The sequence below is a fragment of the Dermochelys coriacea genome, chromosome 15, assembly GCF_009764565.3.
Source record: "Dermochelys coriacea isolate rDerCor1 chromosome 15, rDerCor1.pri.v4, whole genome shotgun sequence".
Lineage (NCBI taxonomy): Eukaryota > Metazoa > Chordata > Testudines > Dermochelyidae > Dermochelys > Dermochelys coriacea.
The window spans coordinates 15,081,776-15,102,055 of NC_050082.1; the positions used below are offsets into that span (position 1 = coordinate 15,081,776).

The following is a 20,280-nucleotide window of genomic DNA, read 5'->3' on the forward strand; positions in this document are numbered from 1 at the left end:
TTCCAGATAAGGATACAGCCCACTAACCCTGGTAACCAAGTGATCTTATCACTGTCACCTTCATTCCCTCTATCCTCCTGCTCCTTACATTAATTTTCTTTATGACCATAACTCGTTATGGCATGCCAAATTTAGATTGTTCTCTGGGCAGGATCTATGTCTGAACATGTTTCTGTGGGGTACCTGGCAAACATATGAGCAGTAGCCAAATAAAATAATAGTTTTACTGTACACAAAAAGGTGATCTTTTGACACAACTTTAAGAAGAGTAAATAACGGGATGCTGAAAGGAATAGTCAAACCCTTTCATGTTAATACCTACAAATCTTTTAAACTATGCCTTCAACTGCAGCAGTGAATTCCCCAGAAGCCAAGGTAAGGGGCTGACACAGTATTCAACACATCCATTCAAAGTGTGCAGGTCACATCTTTTTTGTTTATTTAAAAGTAAAGAGAATGATATATGAGGAAAGATTAACAGGGATTCAGTGCAAAAAAGTTGTTATAGTTTTTAATACCTTTGCTCAACCAGGAGAAGTTGCAAATCACTATTTCTAATACTATCACAAATAGTGATAAACATACTATCTTTCCCAAACCTGAAGAGCAGTTCTGTGTAGCTCAAAAGCTTGCTCTTTCACCAAAAGAAGTTGGTCCAATAAAAGATATTACTTCTCCATCTTCTCATCTACAGCTGGAACTGTCTTATTTTGTGTTTGTACAGCACCTAGAGCAATGTGGGTCCCCCAGACACTAACACAATACAAATAACAAATATTTAACAGTCAATCTTGCAGTACCTTACCCTTTGGGATTTTTTTTTTTTTTTTTAAAAAACAGATGTTCAAATTTGGTATAAATTTTTAAGCAATTTCTATTAGCTCTGTTTTAACACTCAAGTCTCAAGGCATTTTGTGGCAGTTTAGTCTCTTCCTGGTATTTTATATGCCACAAACATCAGATATTCAGGGATCAAGATAACCAGAGGCAGGATTAATTCATCCAAAATAATTCCTTAACAGTTGAAGATTTCCTTGTATATGATGATCCTTGTTGATGCTTTTCCAGCGCCACATTTCAGCTCAGTTCTCGTTTCCCCTGAAGCTGTGCTACATGGTGTGCATTACAAAAGGACTAAGAATAAAATGGGATAGCATGCTTTGGTGGGGACCACCTGTGGTTTCAATGAACATAGCAGGGTCCCAACACTCTTCCAAAAAGATGTGCATGGACATGCTAGCAAAACAAAAGCTGGGCCTTTTGCCACAAAATTAATGTTTAGATTAACATTTAGATTAGTAGATCTCAGTCAACAATTTCTGAAGCAAATGAGGCAATAAGGAAAATGTGGTCCAAGCACTACATATTAAATAGTTTATCTTGCTGAAAAGGGCTTCATATGAAACTTGGCACACAGAATAGGCACAAGTTCCTGCAGGTTCATCCTCAAGATATTTGAGCCAGAGGCCTCTTACCCTCTCAATTGTAACATATCTGGAGAGATCTATTCACAGCTCAGTACAGAAAAAACAACCACTCTCGCCTGAAACACTGCTGCAAACACAGGCCATGGGAATACAGTCACCAGCGTTACCAGAAGGCATTCTCCCTGGCTTATTCTTATCTACAAAAGCATCTCTGCTTCTGGAAACACCCAAAGGCGAGTTACTGAGAGAAATCAGAGAGTTTGGCAATCGTGTCCCAACAGGAACTGGGTAGTATCTTTAAGCAGTCCCAGTACATAATTTTGAACCTTCTTTCCTATCCTACACAGACCATGTAGCCAAACAGATATGCTTATGATCATTCTCCTTTTCTCACTTTTCTGAAGTATGTGAAAGCCACAGTGTGGCCACATAATACCCAAACCAAGTCTCTTTAGGCTAGCTTCCACTAACGCAGCTTCCTCATGAAAGGTAATTGTTCTCTACTTTGTAATAAGCTATTCTACACACAGAGAACCTGTGTATTTTTCTTCACTGAATCTTGTATTAGAACTAAAACAGTCAAAGAAACTCCCTTGTGCCAAGTTTCTAAAGACCCTCCTTGGCAAGTTTACCAAACAAGTAAAAAGGTACACACAGTGTGACACTTACAACTGCAAAATATTTGAAGACTCAATCGAAAGTTGCACAAGTCACAAACAAAGCCACTCATTTTGGATTCTAGGGCCACAAATGCCCCATCCTCTTCACCAGCATGGATCCTTGAAAAGCGTCCTCCAGAGGAGACCTGAATTTCGGATTATACCTTTGGCTGGGCTTCAGACAGATGAAACCTGAAGCTACTATACTATTGAGAAATCATCATCATCCATTTTCAGGTATCCATAGAGAAAGTATTCCATTGCGAGTGCAAGTTCCTGCTCTCCCACAGGCTGTCAGGGGACGTTTTTGATCATTTGGATTTCAAGCCCTATGCTCCAGGTTTTGAGCAAAAAAAGATCCATACTGGGAGGAATGGGCAGCACTGCTGAATTTATCTTGCTAAAGAACAGTATCTGATCAGTGTGATTATATTCCCTAATGATTAGGGGATCCTGGCACTGCAGAAACAGAAAACTAATCTGGAGATAGTCTTCGTGCAAGAGGTTTCAAAGGCTCTCCATCTGATAATATTTTCCTTATTACACCACTCACACGGACTAAGATGAAAAAGCAAAATCATCTTTCATTTAACCAGCAAGGGTACTTGTCATCTTCACAGACCCAGGCAAGACATCCATACCATCCAACCTATTAAAAAAGGTTGAATGTCCCTTTAATTTTGGTTATTATCCTTGTATTATTGTCCAACACCGAGTTCAAAGAGATATTAATGTGGTCCATGCAGCTTATTTATCATAGCTCATTTCTGAAAGATTTGGTCCAATGTTGATTTGAAAGGCAAATGTGGAATCTAGCTTCTAGTGAGTTGTAAAAACTGTCACAGATTTGCTGAAAATCTGGCAGGCATTCCTTCAATACATCAATACACCCTCCTCACAGTTTTTACACCATGTGGTTTCTTTTATCATAATACTGTAAAACAAGAAGGCACCAAGAGCCCTATGATATGAGTCAATGCCTAAATCATTTATGATCTAATTTCTGTTCTCAAATAACAGATTTTAAAAAACATTGAGCTGTTTAAGGAAGTTTCACCTTCGTTCTAACTTTGCATCTTTTTCCTGCAGGATTTCCCCTATTCAACAGCCAAAAAATATTATTTTTTTTAAAACAGTAAGTTGTTTTTTTTTTTTTTTAAACAGAGTGCAATGAATACATCTGCAGACAATGAAGTCAACCTTTTCATATTGTTTCAATTAACCTGACAAACCAGCCTCTCACATTTAGTGCAACAGTTATTTCTCTGGGATGGACTGTATTTTAATTACTTGAGCAAAAAAACCCAAAATATGTTTCCATAATAGCCAGAACTAAGGCTTTGTCTACTTTGTCGGTGAGAGGGGTGGAAAAAAACCCCACCCATGACTGACATAAGTTTCACTCACAAAAGTACCAGTGTGGACAGTGCTATGTTGGTGGGAGACATGCTACTGCCGCTCGTTGGAGGTGGTTTAATTATGCCGATAGGAGAGCTCTCTCCCGTCAGCAAAGACCAGCTACACAGGAAACCTTATACGTGGCACAGCGGTGCCGCTGGAAGGTCTGTAGTGTAGACATAACCTAACAAGACACAAACAATATCCATTAGCATTGGAAGAACTATTAAGCCCTTGATAATGGGCAAAGATCTAATTTGTAGAGGGTATAAGAAGTCGGGGGCGGATTAGGGTTTTGTGAGGCCCCTGGGCCAGAGCAAGTGTGGACCCTTACCCACCCCTTCCGCCTGCAGTGTGTCCCCCCACCCCGATGCTCCTGCAAGGGAAATGGGGTTGGGGCAAGGGGGCTTGCCCCACTCCATCTACCACCAGGCAGGTGGAGCAGGGCAAGCCCCACGGCCTGGCTGGAGTGCCAGGCGGGGCAGGTGGAGCCTGGCAAGCCCCTGCTCCCCGACTGAGCGCCGTCATGCGCAGCACGTCAGGGTGCAGAGGTGCCCATTTTTCAGGGCTCCCCAGTTGGCCAGGGACCCAGGCATGGGCCCCATGGACCCAGTACCTAATCCGCCATTGTAAGAAGTAAATATGACTGAGGGTTTTTTTAAATATATAAATGAATTAAATCAGCTGCAACACTCACTTTTTAATTAGAGGCTAAAAGGTACTTTGGAAAGTACTTTTGTGTTAGTTTCACCAGAAATTCATGCTGCTTTGAAAACAATTGATCATCATCAGGAAATGAACAGAGATGGTTCTGCTGGGAACAATTTTTATCTCATTCATGCCCATGGTACAATTTTCAAAGAAATTGAAGTGCTGAAAGTAACAAAGCCACGGCATCCCCCACCAACTCCAAGACTGCACACCACCTGCTCAGCCAGGCATCACATTACTATGTGCAAATTGTTCAGCTTTTCTTTAAAACAATGGATTAAAAGGTACATTGTCAAGACTCACAGACTTAAAATTGGACCCACCAGCAGTGTTATGATTGAGGAGGCACTAATTGCACTCTCTCTGCAGTCTCACTCTTCTAAGATGGGGCATTGAAGCCTACCACAATCACCTTCTCGATACACTTTTATGAGAGCAGAGCTGACAGGCACACTGGGAGGAAGTAAGCGTCTGTCTTCCTAGAGAACCCCTATACCCAGGATTTTTTGTATGGATGCTGAGTCTCTCAGGTTAATATTAGCCATGTACTGGAGACATTTCAATCCCTCAACCCACTTATTTATTTTAAGTAAAATACTCTCAAGAGAGTGAGAGACTTAAAAACATCCAGCCTTTTAAGCTACGTGAGACTTTGGGCAGACAGAACTAAGAAGTTTATTTTGAATGAGAAAGGTCATTTTCCTACAAAGCGGGGGGGGGGGAGGGGGGGGCACATTCTCAGCCTTTACCCCTCGGCAACCCCACAGTCAACCACCCTTTTCCCTTCCAGTGACTCAACTCCTGCAACTGTTCCTCTTTAGCTGTATGCCCCAGAATCCTTTGTGTTGCTTCATGGAGCTCTTAAGAGGCAGGGCAATAATTGAGGAATCAGGATTTGTCTAAAGTAGGGAAACAAGGGTGGTATTTCAATTGAGTTAGCTCAATCAAACTAGCTTAACTTGACTAAAACCTCCACTTAATGCAGTGGTCCCCAAACTGGGGTCCGCAGAGGAACATTTGAGGGTTGCAGCAGGGTCTGGGCCAACCCTCGGGAGAGCGGAGAGCAGGGTCCCAGGCCAGGCCCCGCCCTGCTCCAGCCCCGCCCGCAGGCTCCCAGCCTGGCTATTGCTCTGCACCTGGCTGCAACCCTGGTTCCTGGCCCCACCTCCAGCCATGGGCCCCAGGCTCCCAGCCCAGCCATGGCTCCAGCCTCAGCCCTCTTACACCTATCTACATCCCCCGGGAGCCACAGCCCTGCTCCCAACCACGGCTTCTGGAGCGTGCAGAAAGGCGGAGGGGCAGCACGATATGAAAATTTTGGGGACCACTGACTGAATGCCTACACAGTTTAACATCTTTAGCTGCATTTTAGCAAGTCGAGTTACAGTTTGGCTATAGGCACTCTGATCGGAGCACAACCCAGCCAGCTAACTTGCCTTCAAATGTGCTTGCCTATATCTTAACAAGCCATCTTTCCTGAAATGTGCCGCCCAGAACTAGACACAATACTCCAGTTGAAGCCTAATCAGCGCAGAGTAGAACGGAAGAATTACTTCTTGTGTCTTGCTTGCAACACTCCTGCTAATATATCCCAGAATAATGTGGGACTGTCATATGGTACTGTGTCAAAAGTCTTGCTATAATCAAGATATATCACACTTTCAGAATGGAGAGAGCTAAATAGTAGTGTTCCCCGGGAGTCTGTACTGGGACCAGTACTATTCAACATATTCATAAATGATCTGGAAAAAGGGTTAAATAGTGAGGTGGCAAAATTTGCAGATGATACTGAACTACTCAAGATAGTTAAGTCCAAAGCAGACTGCGAAGAACTACAATGGGATCTCACAAAACTGAGTGACTGGGCAATTAAATGGCAGATGAAATTCAATGTTGATAAATGCAAAGTAATGCACCCTGGAAAACATAATCGCAGCTATACATATAAAATGATGGAGTCTAAATTAGCTGTTACCACTCAAGAGAGAGATCTGGAGTCATCGTAGATTAGTGTCTGAAAACATCCACTCAATGTGCAGTGGCATTATCATTAAGAAAGGGAGTGATAAAACAGAAAATATCATATTGTCACTATATAAACCCATGGCACACCAACATGTTGAATACTGCGTGCAGATGTAGTCGCCCCATCTCACAAAAAGATATATTGGAATAAAAGGTTCAGAAAAAAGCAACAAAATGATTAGGGGTATGGAACAGCTTCCCTTTGAGGAGAGAGATTATAAGATTGGGACTTTTCAGGCTTGGAAAAGAGACGACAAGGGGTTTATGATAGAGGTCTATAAAATCATGACTGTGTGGAGAAAGTAAATAGAAAGTATTATTTACTCCTTTTCATAACACAAGAACTAGAGGTCACCAAACGAATTAATATGCAGCAGGTTTAACACAACAAAGGAAGTATTTCTTCACACAAACACAGTCACCTGTGGAACTCTTTGCCAGAGGATGTTGTGAAGTCCAAGACTACAACAGGGTTAAAAAAAGAATTAGATAAATTCATGGAGGATAAATCCATCAATGGCTATTAGCCAGGATAGGCATGGATGGTGTCCCTAGCCTCTGTTTGCTAGAAGCTGGAATGGGCAACAGGAATGGATCACTGATGTTCTACCTGTTCTGTTCATTCCCTCTGGGGCACCTGGCATTAGCCACTGTCAGAAGCCAAAATACTGGGTAGATGGACCTCTGGTCTGACCCAGTATGACTGTTCTTATGTTCACTGCTCCCCCTCCCTCCCCAACTAGACCAGTAACACTCTCAAAGGAAATTAGGTTGGTTTGGCATGATTTGTTCTTAAATCCACGTGGCTATTTTTTAGAACCCTATTATCCTCTAAAAGTGGTAAAGAGTCCTGTGGCACCTTATGACTACAGACATATTGAAGCATAAGCTTTCGTGGGTGACATGCATCCGATGAAGTGGGTATTCACCCACGAAAGCTTATGCTTCAATATGAGTCTCTATAAGGTGCCACAGGACTCTGCCGCTTTTACAGATCCAGACTAACACGGCTACCCCTCTGATACTATTATCCTCTAGTCAGTGGTTTTCAACCTGTGATCCGCAGACTTCTGGGGGTCCAGAGACATTGTCTAAAGGATCCGTTATAGCCATATAACAGTGGTTTTCAACCTGTAGTCCATGGACCTCTGAGGATCCACAAATTATGTCTAAGATTTCCAATGGGGTCCGCACCTCCTTTTGAAATTTTTTAGAGGTCCATAAATATAGAGAGGTTGAAAACCACTGCTTTAGGTACTTGCAAACTGATTAATAATTTTTCCAGATTCTTTCTGGGTGTCAAAGTTAGGCTGACAGGTCTAATTCCCAGAGTCCTCTTTGTTCCCCTTTTTACTGATAGGTATTATGTTCACCTTTTTTCAGTCCCCTGGGACTTCACTCATCATCCATGAGTTCTTAAAGATAATTGCTAATGTTCCAAGATTGCTCCAGTTAAATAAGTACTCTATAGTGCATCTCATCAGGCCCTGATGACATGAATACTTCTAAGTTATCTAATATTCTTTAACCTGTTCTCTCTCTGTTTTGGCAGCTCTCCTTCCCCACAAAGTAGAGGCCCTACACTTCCCTTCATCTTTCTCTTCCTCCTAATGTATTTATAGAACCTCTTCTTATTGCCTTAATGTCCCTTGTGCTTTAGCTGTTCCGATTTTTGTCTTTACATGCTTGTGCTATTTTTTTGTAATCATCCTTAGTAATTGTTGATTTGAATTTTGGCTTCCTCGGACAAAGGAATGCCTCCATGCAATTTTTGTATTCACATATCTATATTGGTTTAGAACAACGGCTCTCAATTTTTTTTTTTTTTTTTTTTTTTTTTACTGGTGACACCTTTCACATAGCAAGCTTCTCAGTGCGACCCCCCCTTATAAATTAAAAACACTTTTTTATATATTTAACACCATTATAAATGCTGGAGGCAAAGCGGGATTTGGGGTGGAGGTTGACAGCTCGCAACCCCCCCACGTAATAACTTCATGACCCCCTGAGGGGTCCCAACCCCCAGTCTGAGACCCCCTAGTTTAGAAGCGGACAGATAAAGGAGTACCAAAAAACTTGTGCTTAGATCAGCCCCAGGAAACAGATACCAGAGATTAAAATATTTTCATTGTTTAAAAATAAATTAGATGCTTTACTGTGCCCAGCAGATCACCTCTTAATTCATTTCTGTGAAGTGTTCTAAAACTTACCACCACCACCACATTGGTAAGTATTAGTTTTCCCATAACTAAAGTGGAGATAATGAAGCACAGAGATCTCAGAAACTTGTGAGATGGGAGAGGCAAGTGACTTGCCCAAAGTCACAGAGCAAGTCTCTAGTAGAGATGCAGGAACCCAACTCCCAGGTCACAGTAGTGCACTCTCCTCACAAAAGGCAGAATATTAGTGAACTGGAGTATTGAAAAAGTGCCCCCATTTTCTTCTTTGCACTATTTAATTGTGTTAAATGAATTCATCCCATTTTTAAGATATTCCTCAACTCAGAATTGTCTCCCCTGAAACTCCTTTGCCACAATATACACATTTCTAGCTGAATCCAGCTCCATTATCTGTTCATATTTGACATTCCATCAGACCAGATATAATCTGAACAACTTCATTCCTTAGAAATAGATACATCAGATCCCAGCTGGCTGACTTGAGTGGGCACGCTGGGCAGTGTGATCATATGCCATTTACGTAAAACATCCTGTCAAGCACACAACTCTTTGTGAGCCCAAGATGTCAAAGTGCTGATCTCAGTACAAGGAATGAGATTACTATAGTTTTTCTACTTATTCTGTGTTAGTTGGGACTTCAGCAGAGACATTGCTTGGGGAAGCGTCCTGGGAAGGCAGGCCAGGAGGCAAGACAACCAGAAACACCCGACAGGTTGTGGCTCAGCTGCAGGAGATGCTTAGTCTGGTTCCAAAATTATAACCATAGTAACATCAGTGTTTTAGATCACAACATACCAAGTAAGGAAATATAAGATTACCTTTTGGAGCAGCTCATGGGCAACCAAAGAGGAAGTCAGAAAGGTCAATACAGATTTGTTTCTTCTGTGTGGACACTGGCATCCACACTGTACCTCCCACGGATGTTCAAAAACAAGGAGGAATTAAAGTATGAGGAAGCAGAGGAAGGGAGGTGGGTATAAAGAAAAATACTTTTATAGACCATATGTAAAAATAACTGTGACCATGGCACATTTGTAAGTTCCTTCAGAAGAGGAAGGAAGTGGTTGGTGTGCTGGCCTGGGACTTGGGAGACCCAGGTTCAATTCTCTACTGTCCACATATTCCCTGCATGACTTTTAGAATGTCACTTAGTCTCCCTCTGCCTCAGTACCCATGTGTAAAATGGGAATAGCAGCCCTGCGCTGCCTTGCCTTACAGGGCTGTGGTGGGGATAAATACAATCAAGACTGTGAGGCGCTCAGATACTACGTTGATGGGGGGGGGGAGGGTGTCATATAAGTACCTAAGAGTTTGATAGCTAGAAAAAAAGTTAGTGCCTATAGCTAACACTATGAAAAGTGGCTGTCCAGCACCTCTAAAATGCCTAGCTAGTAGTGAGCCATAACAACTGGACAGTAAACTATACAAGATTCCAGCACTGTTTTTAAACTTCACTACAGAAAAAGGGAAAATGATTTATTCAGAGCCATGTCACCACCTTCTCATTGGACCAGATTTTCTTCCAGCAAGTCCACACAAGATAACTTTGTTGTCTGGATTATGAAACCACTGTTGCAGTTAACCTTGCTTAATTTATTTCTTTAAATAAGCCTGGAGATGCAAATATCTGCATAAATCACCAACTCATCACAGAAGAATTTCTTTCTGCCTTCAGCTCCAAGCAAATAGCATGAGGAACAGAACATGGCAAAACAATGATGGATTAAGAAGGCAGCGCTAAAATTATGATCTGGCTGCACAAACTTGAGGCTTTAAATCCTCTCCCCAGCACAGATTTCCTCCTCCTGCCTCCCAAAACTATCCACCTCCACGTAGTACAGGATATGCCCTTCCAGGAAACCCAAACTCAATGTCTCCCAATTCTCTTCAGTCCCAATCTTCACCCCATTGATACTAGGCTGGGCTCACCACAGGTGCAATGACAAGGAATGACATTTTTCTTTCTTTCTCCTGTCTATGGATTCAGCAATCAGGGAACAGGAATGTCTTCATTTTTTTCCTGCAGTGGTGTATGTAACTTCTTCCTTCAGAGGATACTGCCCTCCAGACAGGATTTCTCTCTTCCCCGCCAACCTTCAGAGGTTGGGTTCTCCATAGAGAGGGATTATGGGAGGAAGGGGATTACTACCAAGGAGAGGTAGGAGGGCAGTCAGGTTGGCATATCTGAGCCTCAGAAGTTTGGAAACCTGAGTCACGGCTCACAGACAGACTGAGTGCTCTCAGAGATCACCAAGAACATTTTGCACAGGCCTCATTAGTTCTTTAAAGTACAGTCTTCATCAGCTGAAATTACAACACAGGCCTGTTCCTGAGACAAGAGTCAGCATGTCAGAACACCATGTTCATTATGGCCAGTGATGGCCATGGTCCACCATGGAACAGGACTTATTGAATTAACATAGTAAGATGGAACAACCTTGCTACAAGACCACTTCATGTTCTACTGAAAGGCAGGGAAACTTCCCTGGGTCTGGCTTGCACACCACGCATCAAAAGAAAACGGGCTTTTCTGAGACAATATGACCATACTTAAGTGCTAGTAGTCTCTATTATTCCCTCTTGTTTTGTGTTTGCACAAAGCACTTTTAAATACAATGCTCTGCGTGGTTTTAAATACGTATAGGTGTCTTAAAGGTAATCTGACTATCTGGGAACAATAGATCTATCCGGCTTTGAACAACGTTCCAAAAGCCTTTAGCTGATCCATGGAGTAGTAAGTGCTTACAGGCTGGGCAAAGTGGATGAAAAGGCCATCGTTCCCTCTTTCCCTACTGACCAAAAGAAGAGCTTTGATCATTTCTCCAAAACACTAACACCCTTGCAGGATTGCTACCAGCCTGCATAATACTGAAGAGAATATTCACTCTAGAAGAGCCTGCTCATGTTTAGAGTTTGGAATGTTGTATCCAACTTAAGCATCTCTTCTCATCTGCCTGCTGGGGAAGTCTGTAATCAAAGAGGACACAGGAGACATTTCAAAAAGCAATCTCTTCCCACAGCACACTGAAATCAAAGCCGTCTAGTGACAATTCTGTATAATGACTGCCATCTTGTGCTCAAAGAACAAACTTCAGAGTAGCAGCCGTGTTAGTCTGTATTCGCAAAAAGAAAAGGAAAATTTGTTAGTCTCTAAGGTGCCACAAGTACTCCTTTTCTTTTTAAAGAACAAACTGCAATTACTCTAGAGAGCATATTGCAAGGAAAGACTCCTTCACAGACCATAATTAAAGGAACAGTTGTGATCAGTAGGCCTGAAATCTGATCTGTTTGTGTTTTGCTTATATCTGTTTGAAAACGTCTTTAACTATTTGTCTTTTATTCCCCAAAATAAATATTTTAATGTTGTTGTTTTTTTAAAAAGAACACAAAAAAAAAATCAATGGCAGCAGCATAACACTGACAATAATGCTTCACAAGCATATGGTACTTCACGTGTTCAAAGTGCTGTACAAACCATTCATATGCAATCCTACAACAACAGACTAGCATACATTTAGAATGAAGGAAAGAATACCAAAGCAGATTGCAGTTTAAGCTTTAATCTTCCAAGGGGTTATTATAAACAGTGAGATGGAAGAAAAGATTTGAAAATTTACAGAAGATATTTAAAAAGGATATTGTTACCATAACATTTAACGGCGTTATGAGCAGCAAAACCTTTGGAGTTATTAGCACAGGATAAGATCACTCATTTTTGACTGAAAAGAGCCATTAACCAAAGTTCCATTCTGCTTCCCTCTCACAAGCAGACCTTCTAATTCAATCAGAGCCTTTTCTAGAAGCCTAATTATTGCTTTGACTAATCAGGCTTGAGGGCATTAGTGATAGTGGAAATAAGGCAATTTACTCATGCACATAGTTTCACTGAAAGTTCGAGATGCAATGCAGGAATAAGACAAGCAGGATTCAGACCAAGGGTTTAAGTTCCAGAGAACTAAACATCCCAGTGTCAGCCTCCTACACTACAAATTTTTCATGCTTGCCTCTCCCCCTCCTACCCTCCAAGCATGGATCAGGCACAGACTACATTCCACAGGGAAAGCATTAGGACCATGAGAGCATGTGGATATTAGCATTCAGTCAGAAAGATTTCCCATTTTTTGGTTAAAACAAACATGTCCTGGTAAATCTTTATTTTAGTTTCAACACTTGCCCTATAAATAGCAATTTAAAAGCCCACAGAACCCATTGATGGAACTAAGAGACAAAAGTGTCTCTTCACAAATCAAGAAAGAGCTACAAGCAAGTAAAACATGTATTTTATTACTAAAACCATTACTACCTACCTCCCCTGTGATTGGGTTGGTCCCAAACTTCTTTATCCAAGGAACAATACTCCTGAAAAGAAAGGAGATAAGACAGGAAGTTGTACCAGAATTAGGAACCCACATTCATTGTTAAAGGACCTGTTTTATCATCCTCCAACTGGTTATGAAAGCCCACTACAGAAGTATTTGAAAAGAGGCAAGCAGCACCAACTGGCCTTTTATCACTGATAACCTTTTGCAAAGCTGCAGTACAGTATGAGCACACCCACTCCTCCCAGGACAAAAAGTGATATTTTACATACCCTACAAAAATGTTATTTGCCCTAAATGAGTGGGCAAAGCTGATGCAACTCCACAGCAGAATTTTCCCCCATTGTATTTATGGATGGTTCATCTTATTAGATAAACAAAACAAACAATGTCCCCTTCTGACTTTTAAAAATGAAAGACAAAGGCATTTTTTAATCTGCAGGTCTTGGTTTTCGCTGACTGCTTGCTGCAGTTTAACAGTGGTGAGTACATCTCCAGAGAGGAAGAAATTAAACCCAATGTAAGTGAGCTGAGAGGGAAACGAAGGCATTTTTAGTGTTTATATGACTTCTCTTCCCAATGCACATAGTAGGCACAGTTACCCCAAGTACTGCTTCATGATCAATTTTTCATGTACTATAAATCTCTGAGTTCCTCCGCACCTAAGTTCCCCTGCCATGCTATCAAAGTGGTAGGAACACAAAAGGCTATGGACCATCATGCAATAACCTCTGCCAAAAAGCACAGTTAAAAGCACGCTGGTCCAGTACAGAAACACTGTGCATTTACAGCTACAGCTGTAGCCTTCTACATATAGCTATGATTTTGAGAAACAGAACCATTTGATAAGCAAGACAGGCTTGGACTGGAAATCTAAGCAACAGAGGGAGAGACAAGAACTTGTGAGTTCTAATCCCAATTCTGACACAGATTCCAATCACGACCTTAAGCAAGTCACTTAGCCTATACAAAAACTAAAACAAACAAAATAAAAATGGAAGTGAATGACTTACAGCAAATCAAAGACTGTTCCATCTGGTGTGCAAACTGGATATTCGAATGGTTGCAGAGATAAACTAGGAAAAAGTACACATTATTTCAGATTTATCAAAGTCACCTAGAAAGGCACAATACTGAACTAAGAAACAACATTAGCTTCTATCTGAGCCCTAAGCGCAGGTCTACATCAGTGAAGATAAAGTGAGCCTTGCAACTTACATCTGACTATGTGGAACTTACTGATACTGCATCTTGATTTCTTTCATTCTAGCATCTGTGTTTCATCAGCAAGAAATAAATTCTAAGCACAAAGAACTAAGATGTGAAAGGTCCTTGAAACTTAATCGCTGGCTCTACGTGATGCAGGACAGATCAAGGATATAAAACACAGTGAAGGGGAACAATTTGAGCATCAAGTCTAGAATTTTATAAGTATTAGCTTATTTGAACTTTGCATGTTAATTCTTTGCAAATTTTACAGTTTATATATTCCTTTTGAACTTTGCAGTTATTACATATAACCTGTAAGACACTGGGCTTCTTGGAGTCAAAACATACATTTCAATGCTTGCTGAAATTTTGTTGGTGTTACATTAAGGAATGATGGTTACTTTCTCTGATGTCTGTCGGCTCTATCTACCACTACAAGAAACATGATCTGGTTAAGGACTCAAGACAAAAAATATTTTTTTTATATCTTACCTGCAGTGATCAAAAGATAAACGTCTAAAATTTGCTTGTGGAATATCTATTTACAAAAACAAAAAGCAAAATAACTTTAATAAATCCAGAGTATTTTGGGCAGTAAAAGTATTTCTGATACTTATGATTAATCCTACGCGATATATATTTGGAAATTACTGGTTTTGATATGTCAAGTAGTAATTTGCTCCTGACAAAGACAAATAGTCTAAATCTTGTGAAACAGTAACAAAAATCAAAACTTCACAAACCAGTGCAGTGCAAACCTCAAGTCTGCTCCACAAATGAAACTGGAAGACTTAGGAAAAGGTAAGCTTTTAAAGTAGTTGAGATACTCCTTGGCCTGTTGCCCCCCTCCCCCAATTTTTGTGGTTTTACAACCACATTATCCTTTTTTTTTTTTTTTTAAATATCTTCCTTCTCTCTTTTTAAAACCACACTGACAACAAGGGAATTTGACCAACTATAAAGGGGAAAAGTGAAACTGACAATACACAAAGAGCTGTCAAATGTACCATGTAAATAAGTTAGGGGAGGGCACTCCAAGCACGAAGGGAAGTCTGAAAGAAGGGGTAGAGATGCCTATGGAAAAAACAAATGGGGTCTATACTGACATCAGAGGCTTGGATGCTTGGAAAGGGTGGGGGAAAGAATGGGTGAGACCAGGTAAGAAATGTAACGCACAGCCCTGAAGGCAAAGACAGGGAGTTTACGTTTGATGGACAACATAATGTGATATTACTAAAGACACTCAAACGAGAAACTGGGGATGACATAGTTGAAACGACATCATTTTGGATTTGTGGACAAGGTTAGCATTAGAAACCTGAAAGGAGATGACAAGTATAGGTGGAAGATGCTCAGGATGTGGATGAGCGATTTAGTTATAGGGAGAGAAAAGGGTGAGGTTTTCAAATTCTGTGGAAGAAAAGGTGACAGCATTTGGCCAAAGCCTGACTGTGAGGGGAGAAAGAGGATGGAGTCAAATATAACACCCAGGCTACAGGTATCAGGACCCCACTGCGACTACAACAGGGGTTCTCAAACTGTGGGTCGGGACCCCTCAGGGGGCCATGAAGTTATTACATGGGGGGGTCGCAAGCTGTCAGCCTCACCCCAAACCCCACTTTGCCTCCAGCATTTATAATGGTGTTAAATATGTAAAGAAGTGTTTTTAATTTAAAATGGGGGTCTCACACAGAGGCTTGCTACGTGAAAGGGGTCACCAGTACAAAAGTTTGAGAACCACTGGACTATAAGGATGATGGAGTTGCTAACCCCAACTGAGAAGGCAGGAACTGGAGCGGGTTTTGGAGGAGCTCCGAAGTGGCCATGCTGAGATTGAGATGGCAATGAACTATCCAGGATGGCACCTCACAGCGACAGTGGGAAATGCAAGCCTGAGGAAAAGGATACAAGCCCAGAGTGGAGAAGGATATCTGAAAGTCATTGATGTAGAAGTGATAAGTAAACTCATGTACAGTAAACACAAGGGGTAATCAGGGGAAAGGACGTAGAGGGAGAAGAAAGAGGGCTAGAATGGCACCTTGAAAGACTCCAACAAAAGAAGAGAGTAAACAGAGAAAAAGAGGCACTGAATGCATGGTTGGAAAAGTAAATCAAGAGCCAAGAGAGGATACAACCAAGAAAGGCAAAGAAGATAGATGATGAAGGAGAGAGCAGCCATCAAGATCAAAGGCAGCAGAAAGGAGAAGGGGAGAGCACGGCAAGTAGGCCTTGAGAGTTAGCCAAGAGAAGGTCATTCACAACTTTGAGGAGAGCAGAATAAGGAAGTATGGGGAAGGAGACATCAGCACTGAAGTGTGAACATATGCATAAAATATAGAAACAGTCAAAAGAATTAATGTAGAAAGAAAACACAGCAACTTTAAACCGTTTACCTGATTTCTTTCCTCCATAAAAGTGTGTGTATTCTGCACATGTTATGTACCTAAAGAGTAAAGAGGGGACGTGTTAATGCTTAATATATCGCACTACAACACTAACTATATTTGGCAGAAATTGATTACTTTTCAAACTTAAAAAGTTCTATTAATAAGCGATGTTAAACATTCTTAGTTACCTGACTTTTTCACACCTTCACCCAATATTAACCTACTCTGATATTAGGTGTCACACCTTGGTCTTCCTAATATGCAGAAGAGGGCCTTTGGGCAATACCCCAATAATAAGAAAACAATAGTGTGCTGTCACCATATCCTGTCAGAGGTAGTGACATCCATGTTATAAACACGGTATTTTTTTATTGTCACCATGGATGGGAAAACATAATTCCACAATCACATCAGGGAACTGTGCTTTAAGCCTGGGAGCTAAAGGACCAAGGCTGACCCACAGCTCCCTAATACAGCTGCTTCATTTTTTTTTAAATTGTGTAATACAGATATCCCAACCCATAACCAAGCTGTGATCTTACACACAGTACTTGTAAAGTAGACAAGCTCTTTGTCCTATCTAGCCGCTTCTGAACCTGGGAGAGCAAAGGATTGTCTATATGGGGGATACAGCAAAAAAATCCAAAATAACTAAAAGGTGTGAATTTGAAGTGGATTAGTTAAACCAGGGTTCTCAAACTGGAGGTCAAGTTATTATTACATGGGGGGGTCGCTCAGCCTCCACCCCAAACCCTGCTTTGCCTCCAGTATTTATAATGGTGTTAAATATATAAAAAAGTTTTTAATTTATAAGGAGGATTGCATTCAGAGGCTTGCTATATGAAAGGGGTCACCAGTACAAAAGTTTGAGAACCACTGAGTTAAATCATTTAAATACCTGTGTGGAGACTGCTATCGAGAATTAAAGCGGCCTTAATTCAGTTTATTTTTATTCACTTTGTAAGTGAACTAAACTAAACCAAATTAAGGCCACTTTAATTCTGACTAAATGAAGGTGTTCTTTTGACTTGCGGATTTAAGTGGTGTAACTTCAAATTCACACCTTTAGTTAATTTGTATTAACTTTCCCAAATGTCCCCATGTAGACAAGCTCTAAGGCTATTTCCACACTACAGAGCTTTTAGCAACATGACTGTGCCACTACAGCTGTGCCACTAAAAGGCACGCAGCGTAGCGGCTGTTTGTCAGCAAGAGAGAGATCTCCTGCTGACAAAAAACTTCCACCCACAACGAGCGGCGTTAGCGCTGTCGGCAGGAGAGCGCTCCTGCCAACATCGACAAAACTTTTGCCTCTCTGTGGAGGGTGTGTGTTTTTTTAACACCTCTGAGCAACAACAGTTTTGTCTTTCACTCACCAGTGTAGACAAAGCCTAAGTGTCTTAAAACCTGAAGCTTATTTCACCGAGCCACTCCCATTCACTGGATTGTGCCTACGCCAGAGATTCTCAAACTGGGAGTCGGGGAACGGGGTCATGAGCTTATTAGGTGGGGGGTCATGAGCTGTCAGCCTCCACCCCAAACCCCGCTTTGCCTCCAGCATTTATAACGGTGTTAAATATATTTTAAAAAGTGTTTGTAGTTTATAAGAGGGGGGGTGTCACGCTCTGGGGCGTGCTATGGGAAAGGGTCACCAGTACTGTACGCGTTGAAAACCACCGGCCTAGACCCTGGCCCTGCCTGCTCTGCCCGTGCAGCCCCGAGGTGGGAGCGGAAGGCGGCGGCTCTGTCGGCCACTGGCTCAGAGGACGCCGCTCCGCAGGCCCCAGAGGCGGCCGCGCTGCACGCACAGGCTTTGCGAAGGGCTTTAGGCTCTTCCGGGCCGAGGGGCGCCGGCGCGGGCACCCAGCGCCTGTAACGCAGGGCGGGAAGCGCCGGGATGCAGCAGGCTGGGCTCGCGGGGGGGGGATGTTGGGGAAACCAGGCCCGGCCACGCTCCCCGAGCGGCTTCCACGGGGGCGGCCGTAGCAGGCGGCCCGCGGGCCCAGCCCCGCCGGGACCCCCCGGCAGGGCCCCCCCCCCCACACACACTCACATCTTATCCTTCTGGTGCTGCCTCTTCCCCATGGCGGCGGCGGCTCCCGCTCGTCCCCGGCGCAGGAGACGCGGCCCCTACCCACAGCGGGGACGGACCCCAAGCTGGGGGGGGGATGGGACCGCCCAGCTCCGGCCGGCGGGCTCCTCAGGGGCCAAGCCGGCTCTCCCGAGCACCACAGCGACTGCCGGTAGCTCGGCGTGCGCCGCTGAACTGGTCCCCCCCGCCGAACCAGGGCGCCCCAACTACCGTTCCGGCCGCTCCTTCTAGCCCCTGCCCCGGCGTCGCCGGGCTGCTCGGGAGAGGCGTGGGGCCGGGCTGCTCGGGAGGGGCGTGGGGCCGGGCCTAGCGGGAGTCTGCCGTGCTGGGAGAAGGGGCGGCCGGGCCGCAGCGCGCACGGGACCGGAGCTAGGATGCAGGCAGTGCAGGTGCGCACAGCCCAGCCTCCCGCGCTGGGACTTAGTTCGGAAATCTTTCTCCTTCAGCCCGGAGCGGCTGCCCCGCCGCACAGGCCGTAACCCGGAGAAGAGCGAGACAGGCGTCGCCTCCACACCCCTGGGGAACGGAGTGAAAACAGCAAGCCTCTTTTGCCCAGCTGTCGATCCCATTAATATGACAGCTGGTAGCCCTGGTCCACGCCACGGGCTTAGGTCGAATTTAGCCGCGTTAGGTCGATTTAAAAATGATCGCGTCCACACAACCAACCCCCTTCCGTCGACCTAAAGGGCTCTTAAAATCGACTTCTGTACTCCTGCCCAAGGAGGGGAGTAGTGCTGAAATTGACCTTACTGGGTCGAATCTGGGGTAGTATGGACGCAAATCACGGCATTGGCCTCTGGGAGCTATCCCAGAGTGCTCCAATGTGACCGCTCTGGACAGCACTTTGAACTCTGATGCACTAGCCAGGTACACAGGAAAAGCCCTGGGAACTTTTGAATTTCATTTCCTGTTTGCTAAGCCTGGCGAACACAGCAGTACTCAGCAGCACAGGTGACCATGCAGTCCCTCCAGAATCGCAAACGAGCTCCAGCATGGACTGAGACACTGGATCTGATCTTTGTACAGGGAGAAGCATCTGTGCAGGCTGAACTCTGATCAAAAAGAAGAAATGCAAATATGTATGCCAAAATCTCACAGGGCATGTTGGAGAGAGGCTACAACAGGGACACACAGCAGTGCCAAGTGAAAGTTAAGGAGCTCAGGCAAGCCTACCAAGAGACAAAGGAGGCAAACGGTCGCTCCGGGTCAGAGCCCCAGACATGCTGCTTCCATGATCAGCTGCGTGGCATTCTAGGGGGGACCCTACCGCTACCTCACCACTGTCTGTGGACACCTGCAAGGGGGGAGTCTCATGCAACAGGGAGGAGGATTTTGTAGAAGAAGAGAAGAATGCGCAGCAGGCAACCGGTGAATCCGTTCTCCCTAGCAGCCAGGGCCTTTTCATCACTCTGGAGCCAATACCCTCCCAAGGCGGGATCCCCAACCCTAAAGCTGGAGAAGGCACCTCTGTTGAGTGCACATTTGTAACTAAAGTACAGGGTTTAAAAGCAATAGTGTTTAATGTTTGATTTGCCCTGAAGAATTGGGATGCATTGACAGTCAGCACAGCTACTGGAAAAGTCTGTTCACACATCTGGGGATGGAGCGGGAATTCTCCAGGGACATCTCCATGAAGCTCTCCTGGAGGTACTCTGAAAGCCTTTGCAGAGTGTTTCGGAAGAGAGCTGCCTTATTTCATCCTCTACGGTAGGACACTTTACCATGCCAAGCCAGTAGCAAGTATTCTGGAATCATTGCAGCACAAAGCATGGCAGCGAATGGTCCTGGGTTTTGGTCACATTCAAGCAACATTCGGTCTATATCTTTCTGTGTTAGCCTCAGTAGAGTGATATCATTCATCATCACCTAGTTG

The 20,280-nt window shown here is 43.5% G+C and overlaps 1 protein-coding gene across 2 annotated transcripts in view; it reads right to left on the bottom strand.

Moving 5' to 3' along the window:
* The window catches only part of PPIL2 (peptidylprolyl isomerase like 2), a 118,063-nt gene extending 98,603 nt beyond the window's left edge, over positions 1 to 19,460 (bottom strand). For both annotated transcript variants that reach the window (XM_038373089.2, XM_043498467.1), the window contains exons 1-5: positions 18,369 to 19,460; positions 16,322 to 16,371; positions 14,421 to 14,466; positions 13,733 to 13,795; positions 12,708 to 12,759 (exon numbers count right to left, since the gene is read on the bottom strand). In XM_038373089.2, the coding sequence (XP_038229017.1) occupies positions 12,708 to 12,759; positions 13,733 to 13,795; positions 14,421 to 14,466; positions 16,322 to 16,371; positions 18,369 to 18,400 (243 nt within the window). In that variant the 5' untranslated portion in view covers positions 18,401 to 19,460. The remainder of the gene's footprint in view (positions 1 to 12,707; positions 12,760 to 13,732; positions 13,796 to 14,420; positions 14,467 to 16,321; positions 16,372 to 18,368) is intronic.
* Positions 19,461 to 20,280: the final 820 nt, after the last annotated feature.